We start from the raw sequence: 24995 nt of genomic DNA on the forward strand, positions 1-24995 counted from the left end.
GATATCCTGGAAGCTGGTATTCAGGCATATAGTGGAAAATAGCCATCATGGCTAGCAGCCATTTGGAAATGCCTTGGACCAATATTTCAGATTTTTGTCAAGCTGATGATGGCAGCATTGTATACAATGCTGAGCCAAATTTTCTCATCAGGCTTTTTTCCCCCATGTAAAAATAAAAGAAAATCTATGGCTTTTTTCCTTAATCCCCTAGGAAAAGGAGGCAGTTTTGCAGACTTTCCTCCCAACATTCTCCATCATATTTGTGGTGGTCACCATCTCACCTCTAGTCACCCCCCCCCCCCAAAACAAGCACACACAAACACGGTTCCAGGGGCATTGTTGGGGATGCAAAATGGTGGCTGGTCTGTCAACACAGCTGCTGCTGTTGTGACTTGCAGTGGCTGTGAAAGAAAGAAAAACTCCCGGGGGGGGGGGGGGAGCTGTGCTACTGTCTCTGTGAAATGTGAGAAAAAATTGATGAAAGATTTGCCCTTCCCCTGCAGAAATTCAATTGGATTCCCTCCAGTTTCTGTGCTGAGGGTGGAGAATGTTGACAGGTTATTTGTGTACACAGCTCTAATAAAAAGTGACAGAGAATTACAGACTTGCAGCAAGTGACCTTTGGCTCCTCCAGTCCAACCGACTGCTCCATGCAGGAGCTGCAATGCAGGATTCCTAGCAGATGGCTGGCGAGACTCTGCTTAAAGACCTTGAGGGTCAAGGGTTGGGTTAGCAATAACAACAGGCAGTGTTGCAAAACATTTACAGGTTGTCTGGAAGTAGTATGTACTGAAAGCCTATCCCGTGCCCTTGCAGTGGGAGAATGGGCAACTGTGCCACAGTAAGGAAATGCTAAGCTACTTCCCATGTCTTAATACAGGCTTGCCATACATCAGAAATATTCCTGACCTGTCCTGTTTTTTTGGCTGAAAAAATGATGTTGGGGGTAATTTTGCCGAAGCGGAAAAAGCACAATGGAAAATGCAGCGGAAACAGCTCCAAAAAGCTTAAAATCACTATTTTTCAGGGAGGCTTCCTAAAAAAATAAAATAATAAAAAGCTCAAAAATGTTGGGGTCTTCCTAAATAAAAGCTCAACAGGAATTTTAGCTTTTGAAACATGGCAACCCTACTTAATAAAAGCAAGTATATGTGCATTTGTAAAATATGCATTGCAGAAAACTGCAATTTAGTTTTTTAAAAGCTGAGCTCAGAGCCAGCTATGGTTTATAAAGTAGGCACTGAAGCTGTGCATTTAACAACAGCATAATGTACAGATACTAGGTAATGATGTTTGCTGTCGTGCTGCACTTAATAAGCTGCTACTAAACGCACAAAGCCCTCCTTCCTCTGCCCCTGATCAGTTGGCAATCTCATAGGAAATCGATCAAGTAGTAGCCCTTAAAATGGATTATTTTTTCCACGATGCAGAGGGACCTGCACAATCCCATTAAAACAAATTGTTGAGAGGTTTTTCTTAGCCATGGGCTAGCTAGAATTTTTCTTTTGGGATCTCAGGGATACAGGGTCATTAGATACCCCATACTGGGTTCTGGGGATGGTAGAGATTCAAATGGATTGTTACTGTTATTTTATGTTAGTTTCATCTCACGGGTAATAATGAACGACCCATTCCCTCAAAGTGTCCCTATTTTCCAGGGACAGTCCCAGATTTACATAAGCCGACCTGGTTTCTGATTTGATCCTGGAATGTCCCAATTTTCCTTTAGGACATCCCTATTTTCACTGGAGAAATGTTGGCGGGTATGCGACCCCCGAGCCAATGAGATAAATAACCATACAACCTTTAGAAGACATCTGAAGGCAACCCTGTATAGGGAGGTTTTTCAATGTTTGAAGTTTTATTACGTTTTTATATATGTTGGAAGCTGCCCAGGGTGGCTGGGGCAACACAGTCAGATGGGCAGGATATAAATATTATTATTGAATATGACGTCCCCATTTTCATCGGAGAAATATTGGAGGGTTTCCAGAATATTCTAACCCTAAAGTTCTGGTGTTTCACTCCGTCCACTCTAGAAAGCAAACCCCTACAAATTTTATCACCAAAGATATCCCTGCCCAGTTCTGATGTAGTTTTCTCAGGCTGCTGACTTGTGCCTGAAAGCAAACAGTGGCCTCTATTCTGTAACTCTGCAATCTTCCATTCTCTTCCCGGTCTAAAAGTACGCTTCAGCTCCTCTCATCAATGGCCATCAGTGACCATGGATTTCATCCTGAACCTCCTTCAATTTCATCCTTGACCTTTAAATCTGTTTGAATTGGGATTGGATTTTTTAAGGTTTGGTTCAGTCAGGGAGATTTTATCCGGTCGAAAACAGTGTGCAGATATCTCCCTTGTGGGATTATTCCTAAATAGTGCTTGCTTAAAGAGTGCCACCCTTGTTCCCATCTTTGCTGACATCCAAATTAGAAGCTGCAGCTGCAAGAGGAATGAAAACAACACCAGACCCAGCCCTTTCCCCACAGATTCCAACAGCTGGTGTCTCTTTGGCGCAGGCTGGGGTCCAGTCCCAACAACCCCTCTGTTGTTCTGTAGATCAGTCACAGTGGATAGCGGTTCCTTTGTTCTTAGCCTGACTTTGGAGGCTGCTGCAAAGATATGGTTAGACACACCTCTAAATCTTCTGTGAGACTGGCTTAGCAAGCGTATAATACTACCCTAATCATTCTCCCTTCTGTAAGAAGGAAGGAAACTCTGAGCAGCGACAAGACTGCAAAGTGAACAGCCTTCACAGTTCAGGGAATTGCTGCCAAATTTGTCTGCTGTGGCGAATACAATATGGGGCGAGGGGGACAACAATTTAAAGGATGTGTCATTTTCCAATAGACGGAAAGATTAAAGAGGGTCTTGCATTGAAAATGTTTGCTAGGATAGGGTGCATATACTATAAAGCAAGATAATTGCTAGTATTGCGTGGGGATATCTCAGATACATTTTCCCTTATCATTTTTCACCAAAATGAGATTTATTAGATTGCCTGCTGCAACATGGTTAGCTTTATTGATGTGGGCTTTATTTGCAATTTGATTATTATTTTAGCATTGTTTGATTCAAGTGTACACACACACACACACACACACACACACACGTGTGTGCGTTTGTTGCCCAGTTCATTTAAAACATTATTTACTCTGGCTGGCATTTAGTTGTGTTGTCTGTGTGGCTGGTTGGCTAGAAACCGGTTGTTTTGCTGTATCAGAAATGTACTGCAAAAGTTCCCTAGATGCCTCTCCTTTATGTCCCCCATAGGTGAGGGGAAAGCTAAGGCAATCCTGTGAACTTCAAAATGCTGAAGGGAGGGTCCTGAGGATTTAATCATGGAAAGGAAGAGGGATGCTGAACTGTCTGGTTTTTTTGTTTGTTTGTTTTTTAAGGTGCTCTTGCGCCCTTAATAGCTCTATGGCAGAAGTTCAGCAGGCACAAATTCTCAGTTTGCTGCAGGATTATGTCACAGAGCTGGGGGGGGGCAGGTGCTGCTGTGCTCATGTCCTCTAGACGGGCTTCCTATAGACATTTGGCTGGCTTTGAGAACAAAATGCTTGGCTAGATTGGGGCATTTGGTCTGATTTGTCAAGTACCTGTGGGGAGTCGCTAATACCAGAACGTAATAGGAGATTCTTGCGCATCATGTAGGTCTGTTCAAACCCACTGGCTCTAATAGAACACATAGCTTACATTTTGTTGCAGAGGAAAATTTCAAAGGCTGAGATAGTATCCTCAACATGCCTGGTGTATGCTAGGGCACCAGCTCCTATGCATCCACTAGGCACAGTAAAGACCTGCTCATTTGTTCACAAAGATGAAATTGCACAACTGTTTCAAATTCTGAGTCTTCTTAGGCATTTACATTAAAGGGGCAGCTTCGTATTGCCCATTATTGTGGAATTTGGACCTATCTATGAAAAACGGGTTAGCTTTATACAGAGCAATGGTTATTATCAAGCCAAGTTGCCTTAAGAAAAATGCTTTAGCCCCATTTCCATAGGATCCTACGAAGCTGCCAGATGCTTAATCAGACCACTCGGTCCATAGAGCTCAGCACTGTACTCACAGACTGGCAGGGGCTGTCCAGGGTTTCAGAACTTGCTTCTAAGCCTGTTCAGGAGGAAGCAGCTCCCCTCAATTTCCATACGAGTTGCTTCCCAGGAAACATGCTTAGGGCCAGGCTCTCACTCAGGACTGGCCCCACCATAAGGCAGAGTGAGACAGGTGCCTCAGGCAGAGGGGGGGAGCGGCAGCTACACAACCCACCCTGCAACCCCTAAGCCAGCCTGCTGCCTCCAAGTGCAGTGGTGGCTGCTCGCCTGGCACCTGTGTTGAGGTAAGGTTCATCTGCCAGTCTGCTTGGCTTTTCTTTGTGGAATTCTGGGGTTGTCGGGGGGGGAGGAGAGAGAGCATCTCATTCTTCTCTTTCCAGGAAAGCATCAAGGTCCATCCCTGTCTATCAGTGTTCTTCTGGCCAGTCCTTGCCTTGCTGAAAACAGCATGTGATCCAAAATCAGAGGAGCAAACATGTGTTGCCCATCTACAATGTGGGCATGTAGGGAACATAATCCTTTCTGGCAGAGGTAAAATGAACGAATGAACAAACAAAAAACAGAAACCATGCACCTGGAGCTGCAGAGATTGTGCACCTTGAAGGAATGCTGATGGATCATTATTTAGGCAGGTTACATCAGTGGTCATGGTTGGGTGGGGGAGATAAGTTGGGATGGACAGAGAGGCAGGAGCAGCCTGTCTACAGGCAAACAGGCCAAACTCTTTGGTTGATGATGGTGACCTTTGTACATTCACTCACAAGGTCTCATCCTCTAAGGTGGGCAGGGTCCCTTTTTCCTAAGTCAAAAGCCTTCACACTGGCTGGGACTGATGGGAGATGTAGCCCAAGACATCTTGGAGGGGGAAGGCCACCAGCATTTTTTCTCAGCAACTGCAAGGATCGCAGTGCATTTCTTGCAGGGAAGGGGGGCATCAGCTGTCTAATATTACATTGCTTCTTGCAGTGAAAAAAATACAAGTAGCCACTGTAGGTCTCTAGCATTAAGGACCATGCCGCATCTTCCTTTGTAGGCATGCTCACTCTTGAAACTACAGTGACACTGTGAGCAGAGAGGAAAGGGGAGGGTAAGGGTCTGACACATTGTGATGTGTCGTGGAAATTGGTCTTTCCCCTACCACTCAGCTTTGAAAAGGAATTCCATCTATGTAGGTTTCATTGGGTCCTTTCCATCACACTACGAACCTACCTAGCTTTTGCTCGAAAGGCTCGATGTTTTAAGGTGACACAACAGAATCCTGCAGCCAGAGGGACTCCTCGCCACTGCAGCAGCACTGAAGGCCAAGACGTTTATGATCATAACTGCTGATTCATTATGCAGCACTTGAGAAAACTTAAAAAGAGTTCCTACTTTAACCCCCACCACACGCTCCCCTAACAGCACAGTGATCTGGTAGGCTGCAATCCTGCATAGAGTTATGATCCTTAAAACTCAGTGATGTTAATAGAAGTTAAGGCATCAAGCAATGTACAGGATTGGGACCTTGGTCCATATAATGCCCTGTGAAAATAGTGCCTTTTAAATAATAACAACAATGCAAAACCTGGATAATTTACATAAAATGCAAACAATAAATCAGGAATGCTGCTACATTGATTTCAGTGAGCAAAATGTACATTCAGTTCAATGTAATATTTTCACATGCACAGAATGGGAGGGGGTTTTTAATCTGAAAAAAAATAGAGAGATTTCATTTGACAACATATACTAAGGCTGGGATTTTCAGCGGCATCAAACAGTAGCCCAGATTTCGATACCAATTCAGTAATAACTGGGCAGCAAATCCCCCTAAGGCAGCAATCCTCCTGTGACTTACTTGAGAGTAGTCCTATTTAGCTCAAGTGGAAGTGCGCTGGGGGTTTGGTTTGCAGCCTGAAGCCCCTTTGAAAACCCCACCTGAACAAATTACACAATTCGAATGCGACATTTTTTTAAAAAAGCATAACATCATGGAAAAACATTTACCATCTTTTTTGTTGGGTGCTGCTTGCCGAAGCGAGGCAGGGGCTTTAATGCCTGAGGTATAGGAAGTTCCTGGATGCTTTTAGGGAAATGGGAGGGTGGGAGAGTCTGAAGGATGGTTTGCATAGCTTGCAGGTATAAAGATGCAGGCATGTTCCCCACCAGGCTATTGAACTTGTCCTCCCCTAGCAGAACTGCCCAGTGCTCCGGATGCTCCTGCAGCACCTTCCTCATCTTGAACCGGGGGCTGGGCATGAAGAGCAAGAGGTAATCGAGGCAGAGCTTTTTGGACGCCACGTTGACTTTCGAGTCCCACATCTGCTCCAGGATGACGTCCAGCGGTGTCAGTCCTTTGCTGTCCTCTATCCTGGGAGAGGCCCCGTTCCCCAGGAGGATCAGAACCGTCTCTGACCTCAGGAGCTCGCAGGCAAGATGCAGAGGGGTCTTCCCATCTTCCAGGTGGAAGCAGCCGGTTCGGTTGATGTAGGAGTTCAGGCTGGGCAGCTTGTGGGAGATGCTGATGATCAGCCCCAGAATGTCTCTCCTGTCGTAGGTGACAGCCATGGCCAAGTGAGGAGCAGAGGAAGGGCAATAGCAGAAATGTTCCCCGGGGACTTTGAGAGCCTCCTCCGGAAAATGAGACAGCAGGTACTGGGCATAAGGCAGGTGGTTGTGCACCACGGCATAGAGCAGGGCTTCGGAAGGGGAATACGTCCTCAGGCTGGCATTTTCTTCCCAGTAGAAATACTCCATAGTCCTCATGTCTTCCAGCATCCAGACAGGTTTGTGATCTCTGACAGCTTGGTAAAACATATAGGATAAGAACTTGCAATGCCTGCTCTGGTCATCCTGTAAGCTGGCCTGGTTACTGGCCATGTCTCGGAAGTCCCAATGGTGAACAAGTCCTTTTGTGCCAAAAAGGAAAGGGGGGGGGCTCCAATTGCAAGCGAAGGCTGATGTTCAGTTTAAATGCAGATTCCAGAGGCTGCTACAACCTTCAGATTGTCATTGCAGCAGCCTGGACTGCACTAGCCGGAATGCATAGCTCTTTCTCTGACGGGCTGTTCATCTCCACCCATTCATTGTTTTCCCTTTCTCACTGCGGCTGGTTTTGTTGAGGTAAGCAGAATCTCGCCAGCTCAGTTAACCATTGCCATGCAAGCACGCAGTAAATGCAGTCGGTTCTCTGTTCGGCGCAGGTTAATGGAATACAGATAGCTGTGATTTAACAGCCGAAGAGAGAGCTATTTGCAGGGGACTATAATTAGCTGTGCAAAAGGAGCAATTTTCTGCCTGCAGTCAGGGCCCAATCAAAGCTACAATAACTATTGCAACAGAGTGTGTGTGCCTCCTGATGTTTATGTGCTCCTAGAACTGTAAGGGCATGTGTGTGTGATGTCACTTATACGCATTCTCCATACAGATGCAGTCCCTCAATGGATTAATCTAGTATAGTTATTTTATTTTTAAAAAGTATATGCCATATTCATGAAAAGTATCATTGTGGTTTACAACAGTTATGCATAAAACCATGCAACAAAAAACAAAAATATTAAAATCAGAAATAAGCTTTTATGGAAATGTGTATTCTTAACTGCCTGCATAAACCTGACAGAAAAGTTTTCAGCAGGCATTTAAAAATTAAAACAGAATGCGCCTGCTAAATCTTTAATGAAAGAGTAATCCACAAAACTGAGCTGACAACACGAAAGACTCAGTTTCTTGCTGCTGTCAAATGAACCTCGCCAGTTTGGAGGACGACCAGCAACACTCCTGCAGATGATCTCAGGGATCCAGCTGGGCTATAAGGCTTCAGTTGGTTCCTAAGGCAGCTTGGACCTAAGTTGTTCAGGGCTTTGTAAATTAATACAAGGACCTTGAATCTGGCTTGCTAGTAGATTGGCAAATTGTATGCAGGCTGAGACCCCACTTACCCGCAGACTGTCTCGCCAGAGTGGTGCATGCTCTGGTTATCTCCCGCTTAGACTACTGCAACATGCTTTATGTGGGGCTACCTTTCAAGGTGACCCGGAAACTACAACTAATCCAGAATGCAGCGGCTAGACTGGTGACTGGGAGTGGCCGCTGAGACCACATAACACTGGTCTTGAAAGACCTACATTGGCTCCCAGTACGTTTCTGAGCACAATTCAAAGTGTTGGTGCTGACCTTTAAAGCCCTAAACGGCCTTGGCCCAGTATACCTGAAGGAGGGTCTCCACCCCCGTCGTTCTGCCTGGACACTGAGGTCCAGCGCCGAGGGCCTTCTGGCGGTTCCCTCACTGCAAGAAGTGAGGTTACAGGGAACCAGGCAGAGGCACTGGCAGAGGAAGAGAAGTGCAGGGGGAGCGCACCACCTCCAGCAGCACGATCCCAGTGGGGTGCCATCGCAGCTACACCCCCCCTGCCCGCACTGGGTGCCACGCCCCCAGGACACACACCAGCCCTGCCTCCGCCTGCTCTCTGACACCCGTGCTGGAGCATGAAGCTCCATCACTGGGCAGAGGGGGCCTTCTTGGTAGTGGTGCCCGCCCTGTGGAACACCCTCCTATCAGATGTCAAAGAAATAAACAACTATCTGACATTTAGAAGACATCTGAAGGTAGTCCTGTTTAGGGAAATTTTTAATGACTGATGTTTTAATGTATTTTTAATATTTTGTTGGAAGCTGCCCAGAGTGGCTGGGGAAACCCAACCAGATGAGAGGGTATAAATTATTTTATTATTAATTATTATTATTATTACTAGATTTTCAAAAAATGGTGGCACAAGTTGTCAGCCCACATCATATGGAAACTTACATCTTACTTTTATTTATCTAACAAATTTATATACTACTTGGTTTTAGTAAAACTTCTAATGGATTACAAGAAATATTAAAATTATCAATACAAACAGCTTTAAAAAATTAAAATTAACAGTAAAAGAGATTAAAACATGTTAATGTGTCTGGATGGGGAGTTCTATCAGGACTGGAAGAAAAGCATCCCTACAAAGGAGCCGGGTAATGCAGATGCAGGGCCTCTAATATCAACAGAGATCCAAGTGGCTAACCCACCCATAAGAAGAGTTCGGATTTGATATCCCGCTTTATCACTACCCGAAGGAGGGACTTCCGGGGTGGCGCCATCGGCAATGGCTGACTCCCTCTGAACTGGAGGGACCAGCTCCGCACGAAACGGGTCTTTTCCGCTACGGCGAAGCGGGGACCCTTTAAAAGATCACAGGTGGATGAAGCCTGTGACCATGGGACTCGGCGGGCACCTTTAGCGCCCCCCCAACCCGCAAAGGAGCCCATTAACGGGCTCCGAAGCGAAGAGGGGGATGTGGCGCGGTGCTGTGAGTCTACTGCTTTTTCCGTGGAGCGAAGCCGCATAGCCGTTGCCGGAGAGCGCTGCCTTTTTCCTGGGACAATTTGGCATCTAAAGAATCACCCGTGAGTACTTAAAACTCGAACAATTGGATTTTAAATAAGGACTGGCCAGTAGAGAGGAATTGGACTCAAAATTTACTTCAATTTGGTACTGAAACGGGAAGGTCTAAACAGGAAGTCAGCCTTCCGTTCCTTTGTAGTCAGAATAAAGCAAAGACAACGTAATCTAGAGCTTAGAAAATTACTTTCAAAGGATTGATTTTCATCATTTAAAATCGTGGAACCCCCCTTTGGTAGCAGGAGAAGAAGGGGGATCTCTTTTTGGACTGTTTAAACCTGCAGAAGTGAGTTTAAAGTAAAGTAACTTTCCACCGTCCTGATCCTGGAGCGGAGTGTCAGGACTGACGTTTGAAGCTCATTGACCAGAGACAAATTTTTTTGACACACAGCTAAAAGAAAAGTAACATAGGGATTCCATTGTTTCCTTTCGCATTTTAAAGGAACAAATATTGACTGAATATCTTAAAAAAGAAACTTTGTTGCTACTGCATTTAAAAGAAAGAAGAAACAGAAGTTTGCCCCCTAGAGGGAGACTGTGGAATTGTAACCAACTTCAGGAGCTTGCAGCTGTTACAGATTACAATCGTGGGAAAGGACTTGTGACCTTGTAGGACAATGCTTCCAGAAGCTCGGTTGGGCGTTCTCTATAAAATAAATGCCCTATTGGACCATCAGAAGATGGATATGATGACAAATGCGGTCAGAAATTTGGAACAGGCTGTAGGAAACTACACGGAGCCTACCCAGGAACTAAAACAGGAGTGTGCTATGACAGCACAGATGAGAGAAGAGGATACTGCTGAATCCTGGGTGCCAGAAATGGAGGGGGTTGCGGCCCTGCAGGATTATGAGCCTTTGGATTTGACAAATGAATTTGGAAAAGACCAGATTTGGAAAGACAAAGTTTGGCTTGGTTTGGAAATGGGGGGTTGGATTGACCCTCCCATGCAGGAATATTTGGACTTTCTGAGTCTGGTAATGGGCCGTCAGATGTTTGGAGCTGTGGGGGCTCTTAATTTTGGAGGGAATCTGAAACAGGTGTTTAAACATCACATGGAGTTTAGTCCGGACTATGGAAATGGGGCTGTTTTGCTGAAAAGGGTCAAAAACATTACTAAGCTGGAGTTCCCACGAGTGAAAGGAAAATATGAAGAAGAGTTGCGGAGGGGACATGGAAGAGACTTGAGGGCCTCGGACATAAGGACACCAGGTTAATGCGCTAGATTAATGGGACAAAAAGGACTGACAAAATCCGGGAGCAGGAGGAAGGGATGCTGGATGAAGATTGGACTGTTTTACATTCTTTTTATTGTGAACTATGGAAAGGATTTGCTGCGATAATTACTAACCAGGATACAAGAAAGGGGAGGAGGAGGAGGTCAAAGAAAGAAGGTAATGAAAGTTAAAATTTGAGAATGATGGATGTATTTTTTCTCCCTATTTTTCTCTTTTTTCTTTGTTATATATTTTTGTATTCTTCTTTTTCTTTTTTTCTTTTTTATGTATTTTTTGTACTTATGTTTCTGTGAAACTTTAATAAATATTTTTTTAAAAAAAAAATATCACTACCCGAAGGAGTCTCAAAGCGGCTAACATTCTCCTTCCCCTTCCTCCCTCACAACAAACACTCTGTGAGATGAGTGGGGCTGAGAGACTTCAGAGAAGTGTGACTGGCCCAAGGTCACCCAGCAGCTGCATGTGGAGGAGCGGAAACGCGAACCCGGTTCACCAGATTGCAAGACTACCGCTCTTAACCACTACACCACACTGGCTCTCTCATAACTCATGCAAAATGATGTTTCTTGGTAGCTGGATATGAAAAGGGTCTAAAACCAGAATTGTTTAAACCACACTCCAACTGGTGGGCTCCTGTACTTGCTAAATTATTTGCTGAGATCAATCCGATTGGCTTAATTCCAACTGTCTGTAGTTCATCCTATTTTTGAAAAATAGCAGCCCCTCTCTTCCCCAGAATTACAGATCTGTTGGATATCCTTCTAAAATATATGCCACTTGTTTTTACTTAATAAGCTGCAGGACTGGATCTCATCCCGTTGTGTTCTATGCAGAAAGAAAGCCAGTTCCAGGAATTCTTATTGCATCATTGATCCTTTGTTATACTTTGGCCCCACCTCATTGAGAAATTTCTTGAAAACAATGCAAGGCTCTTTGCGGTGTTTGTTGACCTATCATCAGCTTTTGATTCAATAGATAGAAACCATCTGTGGGCCAAATTGCAACCCTTTGATATAGACCCTAAAGCTGCTGATGCTTTTTCAAAGTCTTTATCAAGATGCTCCTATTAAAATCAGAGTCAGCAGGAATGGTCTTTTAACTACCCCAATCCAAACTATGGGGTTAACTTTATGTTAACCATCTGGCTAAATTGCTTGGGAAATTATATAAAAGCCCACTTGCCACAAGAAATGTAGGTGTCACTGCTCTCCTATATGGAGATGATATGATTATATCTTCTCTGACCAGAGGTGGTTTGAAAAAGCCCCCACCAGGGATTTGTTGAAGACTAACATCATCTGGAGGGCCATATTCCCCATCCCTGTCCTAGATCAAATGGGTTGTCACAACTTTCTTACCTTCATTGAAACCTTTCTTCAGCAACTGGGTTCTCATCACATTAATTGGTGATTTCACTATAGAAAATAGCAACATTTTGCCATAGCTGAGAATTACAGGGAAAGATCAGCCAAGGTGGGCAAACTATCCTTTAGAGATGTCCACAAATAGAAATCTTCTCCTTGAAGGACACCAGAGTACCTAGAACATAGACTGAGAACTCTGGCCCTGGCCTACCAAAAATATGTATTAAGAAAATTGCACTCTTTGTGTTATATCCTTATTTATCCCCTCTGAAAGCCAAGCAGCAGCAATCTACAATAACCAACTTACTGAGCAAACGCGTAGCACTTCTTTTGCGAGTGATGAGGACAAATTGCAGCGATTAGCTGCTGAATCAAAATTTAATATACTAAGGGAGCTTGTGAGCTTTCTTTCTTCGAGCAGTGGTTTCTTGTTTTGTCTCTTTGTTTTTGAGAGTCAGCTGTTCAATTGTGCATAGGCAGAATCAGCTATAACTGCGCAGCCTAAAATTGTGGGTATATGTTTATCACCAAAAATAGCAGCTTTGAGGTGCCATAAGACTTCCTTTTCTGCAAGACTAACAAGAATACTACTCTGGAAACCCTCAAGATTGTTATTTACAGTTATTTTTCAGTGCAGATCCAAAGGAAGCATCCCACTGCCGTCTTGTTTAATAAGCATGCCGAGAAATATGGCACTGCATCTTACTGCATAGTGCTGAAGCTGCTCCAAAATGTTGGCATGGAGTATTTCCTCTAATGAGCTATTACATACAGGCCTGAGAACAGAAATCCATTAAGTGGATTTCCTCTGCTTTAGCTGTGCGGTACAGAAATGAATCAGCTTTCCAAGCCCTAATGTATGCCACATCCAAGGGCTCCTTCCTTTTATTAGCATTATTTTCAATCTTCCCTAAGTGGACATAACAATTCAAATCTTTAAAAAAAACACACACACAGCTGGTTGATTTGGCACAAGCTGTTGTTTTTCCAGCTATCCCTGCACTATCTCACTCTTGGATCGAGGGTTCCAGCTGATATTTTTTGTTCCCAAACATTTATCCCTGTTGGGCTCTTGTATTCTGGCCTTGAGCAGATGTACTGCTTCCCCATTGCTACATTATAAAGCCAAAGGGACAGGTTTTCCTGTGTACCATAACAGGACAGCCTCGGGTACCAATCAGCTAGTGCTGTGCCTTGCACCCCTGGATGCATTAGTTGGGTTATGCTCTGGAAAACTTTGCAGCAGACCCACAACAACTCTTTCTGTCTCTCCCCACCAAACCTCCAGAGTATGATGGAAACAGGAACAATAGATGCTGCAATCCACTCAAGGCACAGCTAGGTCTCATTTATATTTTATATGGTTTTACATTATTATACATGTGGCAAACCACTGTGAGGGGGCAGGATATTGCATTTTGAACAGTGATTGAGACACTTATGAAACAAATAAATAAAAGTTAAAAGCAGTGGCCACCACCTTGGATGGCATTAAGAGAATTAGAAAAACTCATGGTGTATAAGGCTATCAGTGGCTACTGGCAACAACAGCTATGTTCTCCAGGCTAGAGGCAGTATACCTCAGAATACCAGTTGCTGGGAATCGCAAGTGGGATATTATAATATCATTTATTGATGTATTTATGGTTGTTGAATTTGATTCTAGAAAGCTATGGCAATCTGAAGTAAGAAATTTTATTGTATGGAACCAAACTGTCAAACAGAACAGCTGATCATCCTACAGCATCCGATTCTGAGGAGGAGCAGAAGGTGGACAATTTTAACAGATGCATGTTTGTAGTCAAAAAGGTATGTACTGTCTAAATAGAAATGAATCTGCTATGCACCCTACTCCACTGAAAGCAGCAATCCATGTTGCTTTACCTACTTGTAATAACGTACCCTTTAAAAAGCAAAATAAATTCTTGCTGTCATAGTTTGCACCTGAGAAGGAAGGTTTTATTTTGGCCTGGAGAGACCAAAAAGAGATTCCATTACAGGAAGCCAGGCAGACTGTTCCAACCAAGCTGTGTTGCAATATACAACAACAGCTATCTCCTTCCACTGTAAATCTCTGCCACTCCTTCCTTACATTTGTATATTTAAAACAAGCAAAAAAAAAAAAAGTCTCAAGAAGTGTTCTTGCCAGTGAAGCATAGAGCTGGAGACCATGCAGGACAAAACATACTTTATTGTACTGCAACATCAAAAATACATGTAGAGTACATCAAGGACTGCCAATCACAAGTTGCCAGTTAAGTTACTAAAATAATCGGGAACTACTGAAATCAATAGTAAAGTTTACTCATTTGAGGCACAAGTACACTATTGTTTAAGTATCCTGATTTGACTTAGCTCCAGTACACAAATCTACATGTTGCCCCTCTAAGTTAAATATTAGAGCTACTTATCAAGCTAAGAGGGGTGCCCAAACTACAGCTCAATGGCCAGAATGCCACATGTGGAGTGCAAGATACAACTCCTCATTCAGTCTGCAAGTTATATATGGGAGGCATGGCTCATGGAACAGTATTCCTAAAGGCACTTGCAAAGGCAACCCCTCGCTCCAGCCTGTGCAAGTGTGGTTAGGACTGAAGTAAGGACCACTGATCCTCCAGATATATGGATGCTTTATTTGCATTCCTTGCTCAGTGGCAGAACTTAACAGGTGCTATCTGATTGCTGAGGATCAATTACAGTAAGGCAAAAACCTTGTCTAGGAAGTAACTGGTACTGACAAGGAGAGTACAAAATTGTGATTAATATTTTTAAGATGCAGGTCTTGGACTTCCAAGAAATGTAGCTTGGCAGGCCATACTGGCAGCAACATTTGGGCACCCCTGAGTAAAGAGTCTACAGAAAGGTTTTTCGGGTGAGCAAGATCCAGTATTGCAACACAAGTAACTGCTACAGGAAGCACCAGATAACCTGTGACTAAGTACAGCCAGATGAACTTCTGCTGGTGAAAGCAGTAAAGGTGCAGCACCACAATGGAAAGATGCAACTAAGAGTAAGAGCTTTGATATCAGAAGCAGCATTTGAAGACAAGTTGTTAGCCATTTAAACAGATTTAGATCAGATGCCTAGTTGTATGCATGGCTGTACATGCTGGCATGCCCTTCTTCCTTATAGTTAGGTTTCTAATGCAAAGCTATGGATTAAAAAGGAGGGAAATTTTTGGATTAGGAGTTGCAACTTTTCTATTTAAGGAAGTCAGCCAAGAAACAAACAAATAAACAAACAAAAAAAGCTGCAGCAACTGTTCAAGTCCCACCCATCACTACCTACATAGTTCTGAAGCAACACAAGACTGGACAGCCATTTGTCTATATAATTGGGTAAGTTACATCAGGAAACTGAGAAGACAAGCAGTTTTGCCCTATTAAAAAAAAAAGTCAACACCAGCCTTATGGTGGAAGGGGTGCTTAGGTAAATGAGGAATGAAAAAAAAAATTGGGTTACAAAAAAAAAATAAGGTACAGACAAGCACAGGCTCTGTACTACCAATGAACCCCAACAAGAATATGAATCAACGGCCAGCACAAACTGGACTAAACACTGAACCTTTAGCACTCATCATAAATTCGGACCTCTTAAGCCAGCAGATCAGGTGAAAAGTCTGGCTAAAATTGAATTAAAACGAAGGACAAAAAATTGAAATAAATTAAAAGATTGCTACACTTAAAATTTTCCTTTTGATGTAACAGGTTTTACAAGCTAAAATCCAACTGTATTCTCTCAAATGAAAGAAATATTCCAAATTGCTTTCAGAGGATTCGTAACTTCAAATGCTTACATATCTGAGACTTTAAGAGAAAAAGCATAGTTACAACATCCATTCACCATTCCCTATGAACTGAAAGGGATAAAAAAGGAGAAAGAAATAAAGGAAAGTTCCGTCTGAAATTCTCTCACAATCTTTCCCACTCTCTAGTTCATGAATCCAACGCTGATGCTAAGGTGACAGTGTATGTAAGTATATTTTTTGTTGTTGATTTTTCTCTTTTTAAAGTTTCAACAGAGAAAGCCTGGAGACAACTGAGATGTTCATTCATGAGTTATCAGATGGAACATGCTCCTCAAACCCCTCGCTCTCTCGGACTAGAGCTCTTTCCAAGATAACACGGCCCTCCTTATACCGCTGGCTGTCTTCAGTGGCAAATTCATAGATCCAGCCTAGCTTGCTGTTGCAGTTCTTGCAGCTCACATCACGAACCATGTGGCGTCCAGTGAGCATGACCCGATCCTGGACTTCACTGTACTGCAGATTTACTACCTGTAGCAGATAAAAGGGATAGAAAGAATTTGAGATGTAGTTAATCTACAGAGGAATTGCTTAGAGCCTTCATCTCTAACTGCAGGGACACATTAACAGTAATGACCTTCCTGGGGCACTCTGTGAAAGAAGCATCCAGACCAGTACACCTGCTGCCAAAGCTGACAGTGCCAGATTTTAAAACTGCCCCAGCCTAATACAGCAAACCACTGATTTGGGGGAAATTTGAAAGGAGCTCTACAAAGAAAAAAGTAGACAACACTCAGTATATTATATTAATTAATTAAATTAATACAGTTGCCTAGTGTTTTATAATGAACTATGGATTATAGGCCTCTGATAATCCCTCTCACCAGTTGGTTCCCTATAAATGTGACTTTGACTTTCAGACAATGATAAGAGTATTTCACAAGTTGGCTTTGCTTACTTTCTTGCTTCCAGTGCTTCCGCATTTATTGCTTTTCCATTTCAAATCTGGAACTGAGGGCTGACTTTTTTTCCAGAAAGGTCCAGCTACACATTTTGTTAACCACTTAGCATGCAGTCTACAACCTCAGCCACTGTTAACATCACATTGTTCTCCAGTGTGCAATTCTGTTTCACCATAACAGGCACTGCGGGAACAGAGTGTGGTGGCACTTAAGGAGTTGCAGGTCTCTTTAACTAACCTTGTTAAATAGGAAGGCTCGACCAGTAGCCCCTGTGAAGCGAGTAGATATGAGTTCTGAGCGGTTGGTCAAGATTGTGTCACAATTTGCACAGGAAAACAGGCGAGTACCACCAATATGATCCAAGAAAATCCGGCCCATTTTTAAAGAATGCTACAGCCCTAAAAGGAGAGAGAAAGAGCAAAGCTGAAAATGCCACCAATTTATGTCAACACCTTTGAAAAAAGCTGGGATGGAATACATGTTTTTATGTTAGAGATTTCCAGTAAGAGCTGTTGAGTAAATATCCAGCAGTGCTACATTTAGAATACAGAATCTGTGTATTCTCCTCTCCACACACACACACACACACACACACACACACACACCCGATAGAAAAGCAGTGGGGAGCAAAATCCATTTTGTGCAGCAGCCCCTTATCCCAGCTAATCCTCTGCTGAAACTTGCAGCAACCAAAATTGCTTTTCTTTGACAAGGAGTCAGAATATTGTCACATGTGACTGGCTATAGCAGAGGAAGAAATGGGACAGAAGGGCTTCTCCATTATCTCTGTTGAGAAGCCTGCAACTTTTGGCTCCTCCTTGCCTTGAACAATTTCCATTCTAGTTTATCATTTCAAGAACTCTAAGAACTAATGTCCATTTGCTTTTTCTTCTCCCCTTTCAATCCTTTCTCCTTCTTGCCTTTTAGATTGTAAGCCTGAGGACAGGGACTGTTCTACTACTGAACTTTGCAAGCTATTCTGGGAGCCTTTTTAACTGAAGAGCAGGGTAAAAATCCTTTAAATATCTAATTTGGCCCATAGGTTCTGTACCAAGTATAGCAAACAGAGATGCTGAAAGAAGACTATGGATGGGCCCAAGGAGAAAGAGTAGCTGGGGAAAGGGCTATGTCGTAATGATATAGAACGTGTCTGCATGCAAAGTCCCAGGTTTAATCCCTGGTATCAAATTGTCAGGGACTAGTTGGATGCAGAGGAATGGTGGGAGGAACCAGCTGAATCTCCTCCTGTGTATGACTAACACTGGATATCATCCATTATCCTGAAGCTTAAGAAGCTCAAGTATGCCATGAAAAATACTCTTAAGAACAGAAGCTGTCACTTACATTAGGGAAGTCAAATATTCCCAATGCTGTCCTAGTTCAATAAATAAATAATAATAATAATAATAATAATAATAATAATAATAATAATAATATATTTATACCCTGCCCACTCTGGGCAGCTTCCAACCAAATATTAAAAACACAATACAGCATTAAACATTAAAAACGACCCTAAACAGGGCTGCCTTCAGATGTCTTCTAAAAAGGGTTTATCAACAACCGTAAGCCTGAAAGTTTATGAGAAACTAGTTAATAAGCAAGAGTTTTCCATTACTGGCTTAAAATGGCACACAATAAATTTATGTGAAAGCAAGCTTGTCTGACGAACATATTGGCTATAGCCAGGGATGGGGTGCCTATAAACTTATAACCATACATCCTGAATGCATATTATAAAACAACAAATACTACTAATGGCTCACAAGAATGATGCAAGCTGAACAATCAAAACCCACCCAGTAGAAGTGATTAACCGGGGGGGCGGGGCATAAAAGAAAAGAGAGAGTGCGCTAGAGAGAAGAGAAATCCAAACGCACTGTGACTTTCCTTTTGTTTTATATTGTCACTTCTGTTCTTGTGTGGGCTATGTGTAGAATTTGGATAAACAACCTATTATTAAAATGAACAATTTGAGCACAAAGATCTGAGTATTCATGCTAGGGACTAAATTTAGAAAATCATAGCCTCAGGGCAACCAATCATTAAACTTTTCAACATTTTCTTCCTTTTATACAGATCCTTTTTTCCATGAATTGAAACGGGTTCAAGTACTTAAGTTATTCTTGAAACTGGTGCCACCACTCATTCTAACTGGGCATTCCTTTTTCTTTACTGCTGTAAGGCAATTCCTACCACTACTTGAATAGGTTTAAACAAGAAGTTAGCATTGACTACATGTAATTATTGTGCTCAATTAAAAGGCTACTTTACACCCTATCCCCCCCATGCTGATATTTATATTCTAAATCTGGCACCACTTTCTAATGAGCTGGTGCAAATTTTAAAGGCACATAACTTATTCAGATTAGGAAGCAAAGATCTAAATACATGAACATACTAGAAGGTAAATCTAGGTAAAGGAACCTTAGATCACAATGCTGGGAAATACCTCTCTGCCCAAGATCCTGGGAAGCCACAGCCAGTTAGAGAAGACATTAGATGGCTAGACAATGCAGCAAGCCTAATTAAGGTATTTTCCCTTTCAAGAAGCCTAATGCATTGTCCCAGAACATTGGAGAATCCAAATCCAGCCATCTTACTAATGACAAAAGCACTCCCCTGAATAGAACAATCAAGTGTTCAAAATTACCCAGGTGCATTTTGCACCTGCCTATCGAGCACTTACAAGCAAGTGAAGATACCTGGGTGCCAGGATGGTGCCTGACAATCTTCACCATCTGGAGGTACATGCCTGGGGATCATTGGATCTGGACTGTTTTCAGACACCAATACCCCAAAATGGCAACTAGACATTCCATTTTGGTGACTGTAACCTTAGTTTAAGGAGCTATTTGGCATCTAGCTAATATATCTGAGTTTCTAACACTGAGAACAATCTCATACTGTTACCCACCCTTCTATGGCCAGAGTACTGGTGTAGTAAGTTACTCAACTATTGCTTGGAAGTTTGAGAACATCCACTACAATAACCTGGCTTCTGTTACTCTGCCTTTTATACCCAATGTCACTAAAACTCCCCAAACGCAGATGTATATGAAGGAGATTCAAAATATTTTTTTAACATCATGTTCCTGCCATAAAGACTTCTGCTTTTCTGGTCCCATGGGAAAGACAAAGACAACAGCAACGCTTGAGACAGTATAATTTACTGAAGTGTTCAGGATACTGGCTGTATTCTACTTTCCTGCAAATTGGAAACCTAGAAGACCCAGGCCTCCTTACAAGCAGCAAGCACATGCAGGTTTTACTTATGACTGAGATGCTTTCCTTCCCACATTCTTATAGACACCATTCAACAGCGCATTACAATTCTCATGCTTGTTTTAGATAAAGTAATCTGATTATTTAAAAAAAAAAAATTGAGCAAATAATGGATATTTTACACTCATATTTACACAATATTTAAATTTCTAAAATGAGCTCTTCTACACTTAAATGCCCCCAATATACATAACTGTTTGGAAACTTCTACATGTAAAGTGCACTGAACTTTTCACTAGATGTCAATGGAAATGATGTACTACAACTATTTTCATAGGGTTTGGAGATGGCAACTTATATGTAAAAACATTAAGCACTCATTTTAAAATCTCACAAAATTGCTTCCCAGTTATTAACATTATCTGTCTTTGATGAGAAAATGAAACAGATAATCAGAGTTAACTCTAACAACAAAGAATTCAAAATTAAATATAGTCTCAAGTTTCTAAACAACCCCTTGCATGGTATACAGCTGACTCAACTAATATGGGGGGTTATGTTCCAGGGATAGTGTATAAAGCCAAAATCATGTACAGTGGTACCTCGTTTCCCGAACGGCTTAGCTGACAAACAAATCGGCTCCCAAACGCCAGAAACCCAGAAGTATCATATTTTTTGCTCTATAAGACTCACTTTTTCCCTCCTAAAAAGTAATGGGAAATGTGTATGCGTCTTATGGAGCAAATGCAGGCTGTGCAGCTATCACAGAAGCCAGAACAGCAAGAGGGATTGCTGCTTTCACTGTGCAGCGATCCCTCTTGCTGTTCTGGCTTCTGAGATTCAGAATATTTTTTTTCTTGTTTTCCTCCTCCAAAAACTAGGTGCGTCTTGTGGTCTGGTGCGTCTTATAGAGCGAAAAATACAGTAAGTGTTCCGGTTTGTGAATGTTTTTCAGAAGTCGAACATCCGTTTTGGCTGTTGGCATTGTTTCTGGGGCCAATCAGCCAATGAGAAGCCTTGGTTTTTTAACGTTTTGGAAGTCAAACAGACTTCCAGAACAGATTGAGTTAGAGAACCAAGGTACCACTGTATAGTCAAAGCATACTCTCCCTGCAACTCTGAACACTCACCCAAGATGAGTGTGTTGGAGGGATTGCCAATTATTTCCCCGCCTGAACCCCCCCCCTTTACTTTTTTCCCTGGCCAAACACGTAAAGTTGAATTCACACAAGTTAAATAAATGCACATAAGTTGGGGGTCAACTTATAAAAGACTTGATTCCACCCAGAAGATAACTGGTTCTTCTTTTAAAGCAATCAGTGTTACAAATGACTAACATACTATTTTCAGGCCTATGGTGTAGTATTTTTTGTGAGTTAGGAATTTTATTTACTTTTAAAAAGCTAAACATGGTTAAAAGTATTCTTCTGTGCCGCTACATTGAAGCAACAGCATATACGATGAAGCTCAAGAGACCCCAAATGTATTTGGTGTCCGTGCATTGGGACTAACCCAATTCTACCACCACTGCTCAGCCATTTTTAAGGGCAATTGCACTAGTATTCTAGCAGCAGAAAAGCATGGTTGGTTTTTGTAAATATTATTTCATTTTCAATAGGTATAAAGTAAGAAAAATAGCTGTAACAGGGCATCAGAAAAAGAAGAAAACAAAGCAAGATACAAAGGCATGTAAAATAAGTACAGTTGTTTGTGGAGTAATAGGATGAAAATTGTTTTTCTGTAAATAAAATACATTGGTTGTATATGTCCTTTAAGTACAATTTCAAAAGACGCATGACTGAGGTAACTTGCAACTTATTTAAGCTATGGGAGCTGTAATGTAAGGTTTCCCCTACTTAGGAATTCCAAGAATTCTGGGAAATCCTTAACACGGAGCACTGACTTTCTATAATTTTGTCATCATTGAGGTTATTGTCTTACACGTAAGGCTTCCCCTGGTCCACAGGTTCCAGAGTTCAGAAAAAATAAAGGAAATTCCTTTCCCATTTCCCTTACCTTTTTTCATCCATTATGGAATAATAAGTCTGCACAAGTCACTTCCCAGGAAGTCTCCCACCCAGACACCGATCACATCTAGAGCTGCAGCAAAGTGATTGCATCTTGTGCCTTCAGAGTATGCTCTGGCCACGTATGAGGGTACAAAACAGTGGTATACATGTTTCCTCTTCCTCTCAATATTATGGGAGAAGAGCTGTTTGCATTGTGGTATTTCAGACTGATGCTATATACTGGCATAGAGAAGTAAGAGACTGATAATAAAAAATAGGTAGTATCTGATTTGTATTTCACTCCTTCCACTACCTCATGACAAACGTTTCTCTGCCTCACATATACCTGTCTTATAGGATTGTTGTAAAGAGAATCAAAATAAAGTACTTCAAACACTTTACTGTTACTTAACTTTATATGATGCTTTCAGTATGTTTGCAAAATGTACCTTGTTGCACAACAGTAAGCTGAACAACATGAGGTAAACTCTGTTTGAACCAGCCATTGATTTCAATGAGATGCTGAGTACTAAATGTTATCAACGCTACATCCTAAATTAATTTTTTTAAGTTTGAGCTCAGTGTAATATATATAAAATAAAGCCCCTAAATATCCATTATATGGTGACCCTTAAGACATTTTAGAAGGTGATACAGCACCAGGAAGGGGAGGTAGGAAGGATCTGAAAAAGAATTAAATCACTATTCAACAGTTAAATAAAAAAAATCCACCCTTTATAAAGAATGCAGAAATCATTATGAGTCATATACAACCATACTTGGGGATAAAGAACTAAAACATTAGAAGGGAAGGGAAGCAGAGCCTGTTCCGCTCTGATAATGTTTTAATCACTTGGGCAGCTGCTCTATTTGGTAGACAGTAAAGCTAGACGACAGCAGTAACAGCAGCAGCACCCCCACTGCAGCAGGATCCTCCTCTCTCAACAGCCACTGCAGAGCACCGCAAGAGGAGTGTGTTTCTGCCGCCTCCCCCAGAAGACCCAGAACATACAGTCCTGCTCTTATTATCCAAAACAGTAATTACACACAAAGAAGGTGGTGGAGGATGGGAGCGCACCCTGATTCTGGTCACATGGCCTACGACATCCAATCAGCAAAGGTTCTGCCCATGTCTGGTTTGAGAATGAGACTTTCCCAGAAGCACAGGCGATTTGACAACAAATAAGAGGAAACAGCTGACAAGGGAGACCTGTGGGCCCCAAGTCACTGGTACCACACAGTCAGAAAAGCAAATCAACAGTCTCTCCCCCCTCCCCCCCAAATAAACTTCCTATCAAGACTCTGCTCCGGGAAATACTGATCTCATGTATTTGTAAATTATGGGAAGAGCGCTGAGGCTGCTTACAGGATTATAAATCAAGGAAGTGACTATACTAATCCAAAACTAGAGCATTTGGAACAACGAAGTGACGGGGGCACTAATAATTCTGAGCAGGTGTCCTCCTGGAATTGAAAAGCAAGGTGCCAATATCTGTTTAAGGCAAAACAAGAGAAAAAAGTTATTGTCCCTGGCCTGTTTTGGATCACAGAATAATGCAGCCAGGGTAGGGGAAAGAAGCAAAGCAGGAAAAGACCGGAAGCAGAGCCTGACCTGTTTTCCAACATACGTAATTTACAGTTGTTAAGTGTGTGAGGCTATAGTAATTGATCTATTTGTGAAAATCTCAAACAGACTCGGCCGTCCAGACACAAAAAGCAGCTTTCCAAGAAGGTAAAGAAAGGGGGAAGAAGAAAACAAAGAAAACAGACTTTTTAACACGACAAAACTTGCTAGTCATGCAACAGCTACATAAGACAGTAACAGCAGCGGAACAAGGCCCCCAATAAAATCGGCAAGCCTTCCAAGCACGACAGGACCCTTCACTGTTTTTCGTTGAGGTTAGGGATCCATGGGTGGCTTGAGAAAAAGAAAAAGAGCTTACAGTTTCTACGCAGCTGAGGCTGCACAAAGGGCGTTGTGGTGTTGTTGTTGTCGTCGTTGTTGTTGCGGCCGACGTTGCCTTTTGCGCTCTCGGGGAGGGACAGGGCTGGCGGAGGAGGAGGAGGAGGAGGAGGCTGGGCCGCCCAAGCTCCAGCAGGAGGGCTTGTTATTGCGCTCGAGGATGTGGAGGAGGATGAGGAGTTGGCGGGGGGGTGCGGCCGCCGCGGGATGATGCAAAGGGACAAGGGGGTGGGGGGGGGAGAGGAGGGCGAGGACGTTATTGTGACAACGCGAAGGAGGGGCCTGGTTTTGGGGGGAGGGGAGGCTGTTATTGTTTATTCCTCAAGCGAAGTAAGGAGGAGGGGGGAAACGGGGGGAGGCTTTTGCGCGTGGGTTAAGAAAACACGCAGGGAAAACACCACACCTACACGCACAAGGGTCTTCGCCGAAGCAGGGAGGGGGGGAGACGGGAAGGAGGCAGCCAGGCAGCCCCCACCTCCTCAGGGACCCGCCTCCCCGACCGACCTCCTCCGACCTCCCCCCCCCCAGCGAGCCCGGCGCGAGCAACAGCCGTTACCTGCGGGCGGACGCAGCGACTGACTGGCCACGCGACGGCCTCAACCAACTGACCGACTGTGGGGGGGGGGTGTCGCGTCTCCTTCCCCTGCCGCCGCTTAAACAGCGCCGGCCTCTCTCTCTCTCTCTTTCTCAACTCAGCTGGCTGGGTGAGACTCACTCTCCGGCCCTTCTCCTCTGGCTCCGCCTCTTCCCCGCTCGAAGCCACGCCCCACCCCAACGGCGCCTCGCCTCCGCCGCCGCCATGCTGGCTCGGTGGCCACGCCCCTCCCGGCACGTGCCGCGCCTCCCCGCTCTCCTCCTTGCCGGTGGCGCGCGGACGCCGAGGTGGGCGGGGCGCAAAGCGGGAGAGAGGCGGGGCCTCCTTAAAGAGCCAGGCGCCGAGGAGCTTAATGCCTTTATTTGGTCTCTCTTAGAGGCCGCCGGCGCTATAATGTGGCTTAGTTTGGGGTGGTTGTTT

At 43.3% G+C, this 24995-nt stretch overlaps 2 protein-coding genes across 9 annotated transcripts; both read right to left on the bottom strand.

Moving 5' to 3' along the window:
- Positions 1-5550: 5550 nt before the first annotated feature.
- LOC128411037 (ankyrin repeat domain-containing protein 9-like) lies at positions 5551-7498 on the bottom strand. The gene has a single exon (XM_053382987.1). The coding sequence runs from the start codon at positions 6918-6920 to the stop codon at positions 6030-6032; it is 891 nt and encodes a 296-aa protein (XP_053238962.1). The 5' UTR covers positions 6921-7498; the 3' UTR covers positions 5551-6029.
- A 6751-nt stretch (positions 7499-14249) lies between these two features.
- On the bottom strand, positions 14250-24725 carry YPEL5 (yippee like 5). 8 transcript variants are annotated; one of them, XM_053382991.1, is made up of 4 exons: positions 24537-24725; positions 23384-23509; positions 17021-17181; positions 14250-16352 (listed from the first exon to the last, which is right to left on the bottom strand). In XM_053382991.1, exons 3-4 carry the CDS (start codon positions 17159-17161, stop codon positions 16128-16130), a joined length of 366 nt encoding a protein of 121 aa, XP_053238966.1. In that variant the 5' UTR covers positions 17162-17181; positions 23384-23509; positions 24537-24725; the 3' UTR covers positions 14250-16127. The 8 variants fall into 8 exon arrangements, with proteins under 8 accessions (XP_053238966.1, XP_053238968.1, XP_053238967.1 ...); XM_053382993.1 differs by lacking the exon at positions 24537-24725 and adding an exon at positions 24388-24496; XM_053382992.1 differs by lacking the exon at positions 24537-24725 and adding an exon at positions 23961-24361.
- Positions 24726-24995: the final 270 nt, after the last annotated feature.

Source organism: Podarcis raffonei, chromosome 3 (genome assembly GCF_027172205.1).
Source record: "Podarcis raffonei isolate rPodRaf1 chromosome 3, rPodRaf1.pri, whole genome shotgun sequence".
In the NCBI taxonomy this organism is placed as follows: Eukaryota; Metazoa; Chordata; class Lepidosauria; order Squamata; family Lacertidae; genus Podarcis; species Podarcis raffonei.

Coding starts and splice junctions, on each gene's coding strand:
- LOC128411037 (XM_053382987.1), bottom strand. CDS start 6,920: ATGGCCAGTAACCAGGCCAGCTTACAGGATGACCAGAGCAGGCATTGC.
- YPEL5 (XM_053382988.1), bottom strand. CDS start 17,161: ATGGGCCGGATTTTCTTGGATCATATTGGTGGTACTCGCCTGTTTTCC. Junction 16,353..17,020: donor GAGCCTTCCTATTTAACAAG/GTTAGTTAAAGA, acceptor TATCTGCTACAG/GTAGTAAATCTGCAGTACAG.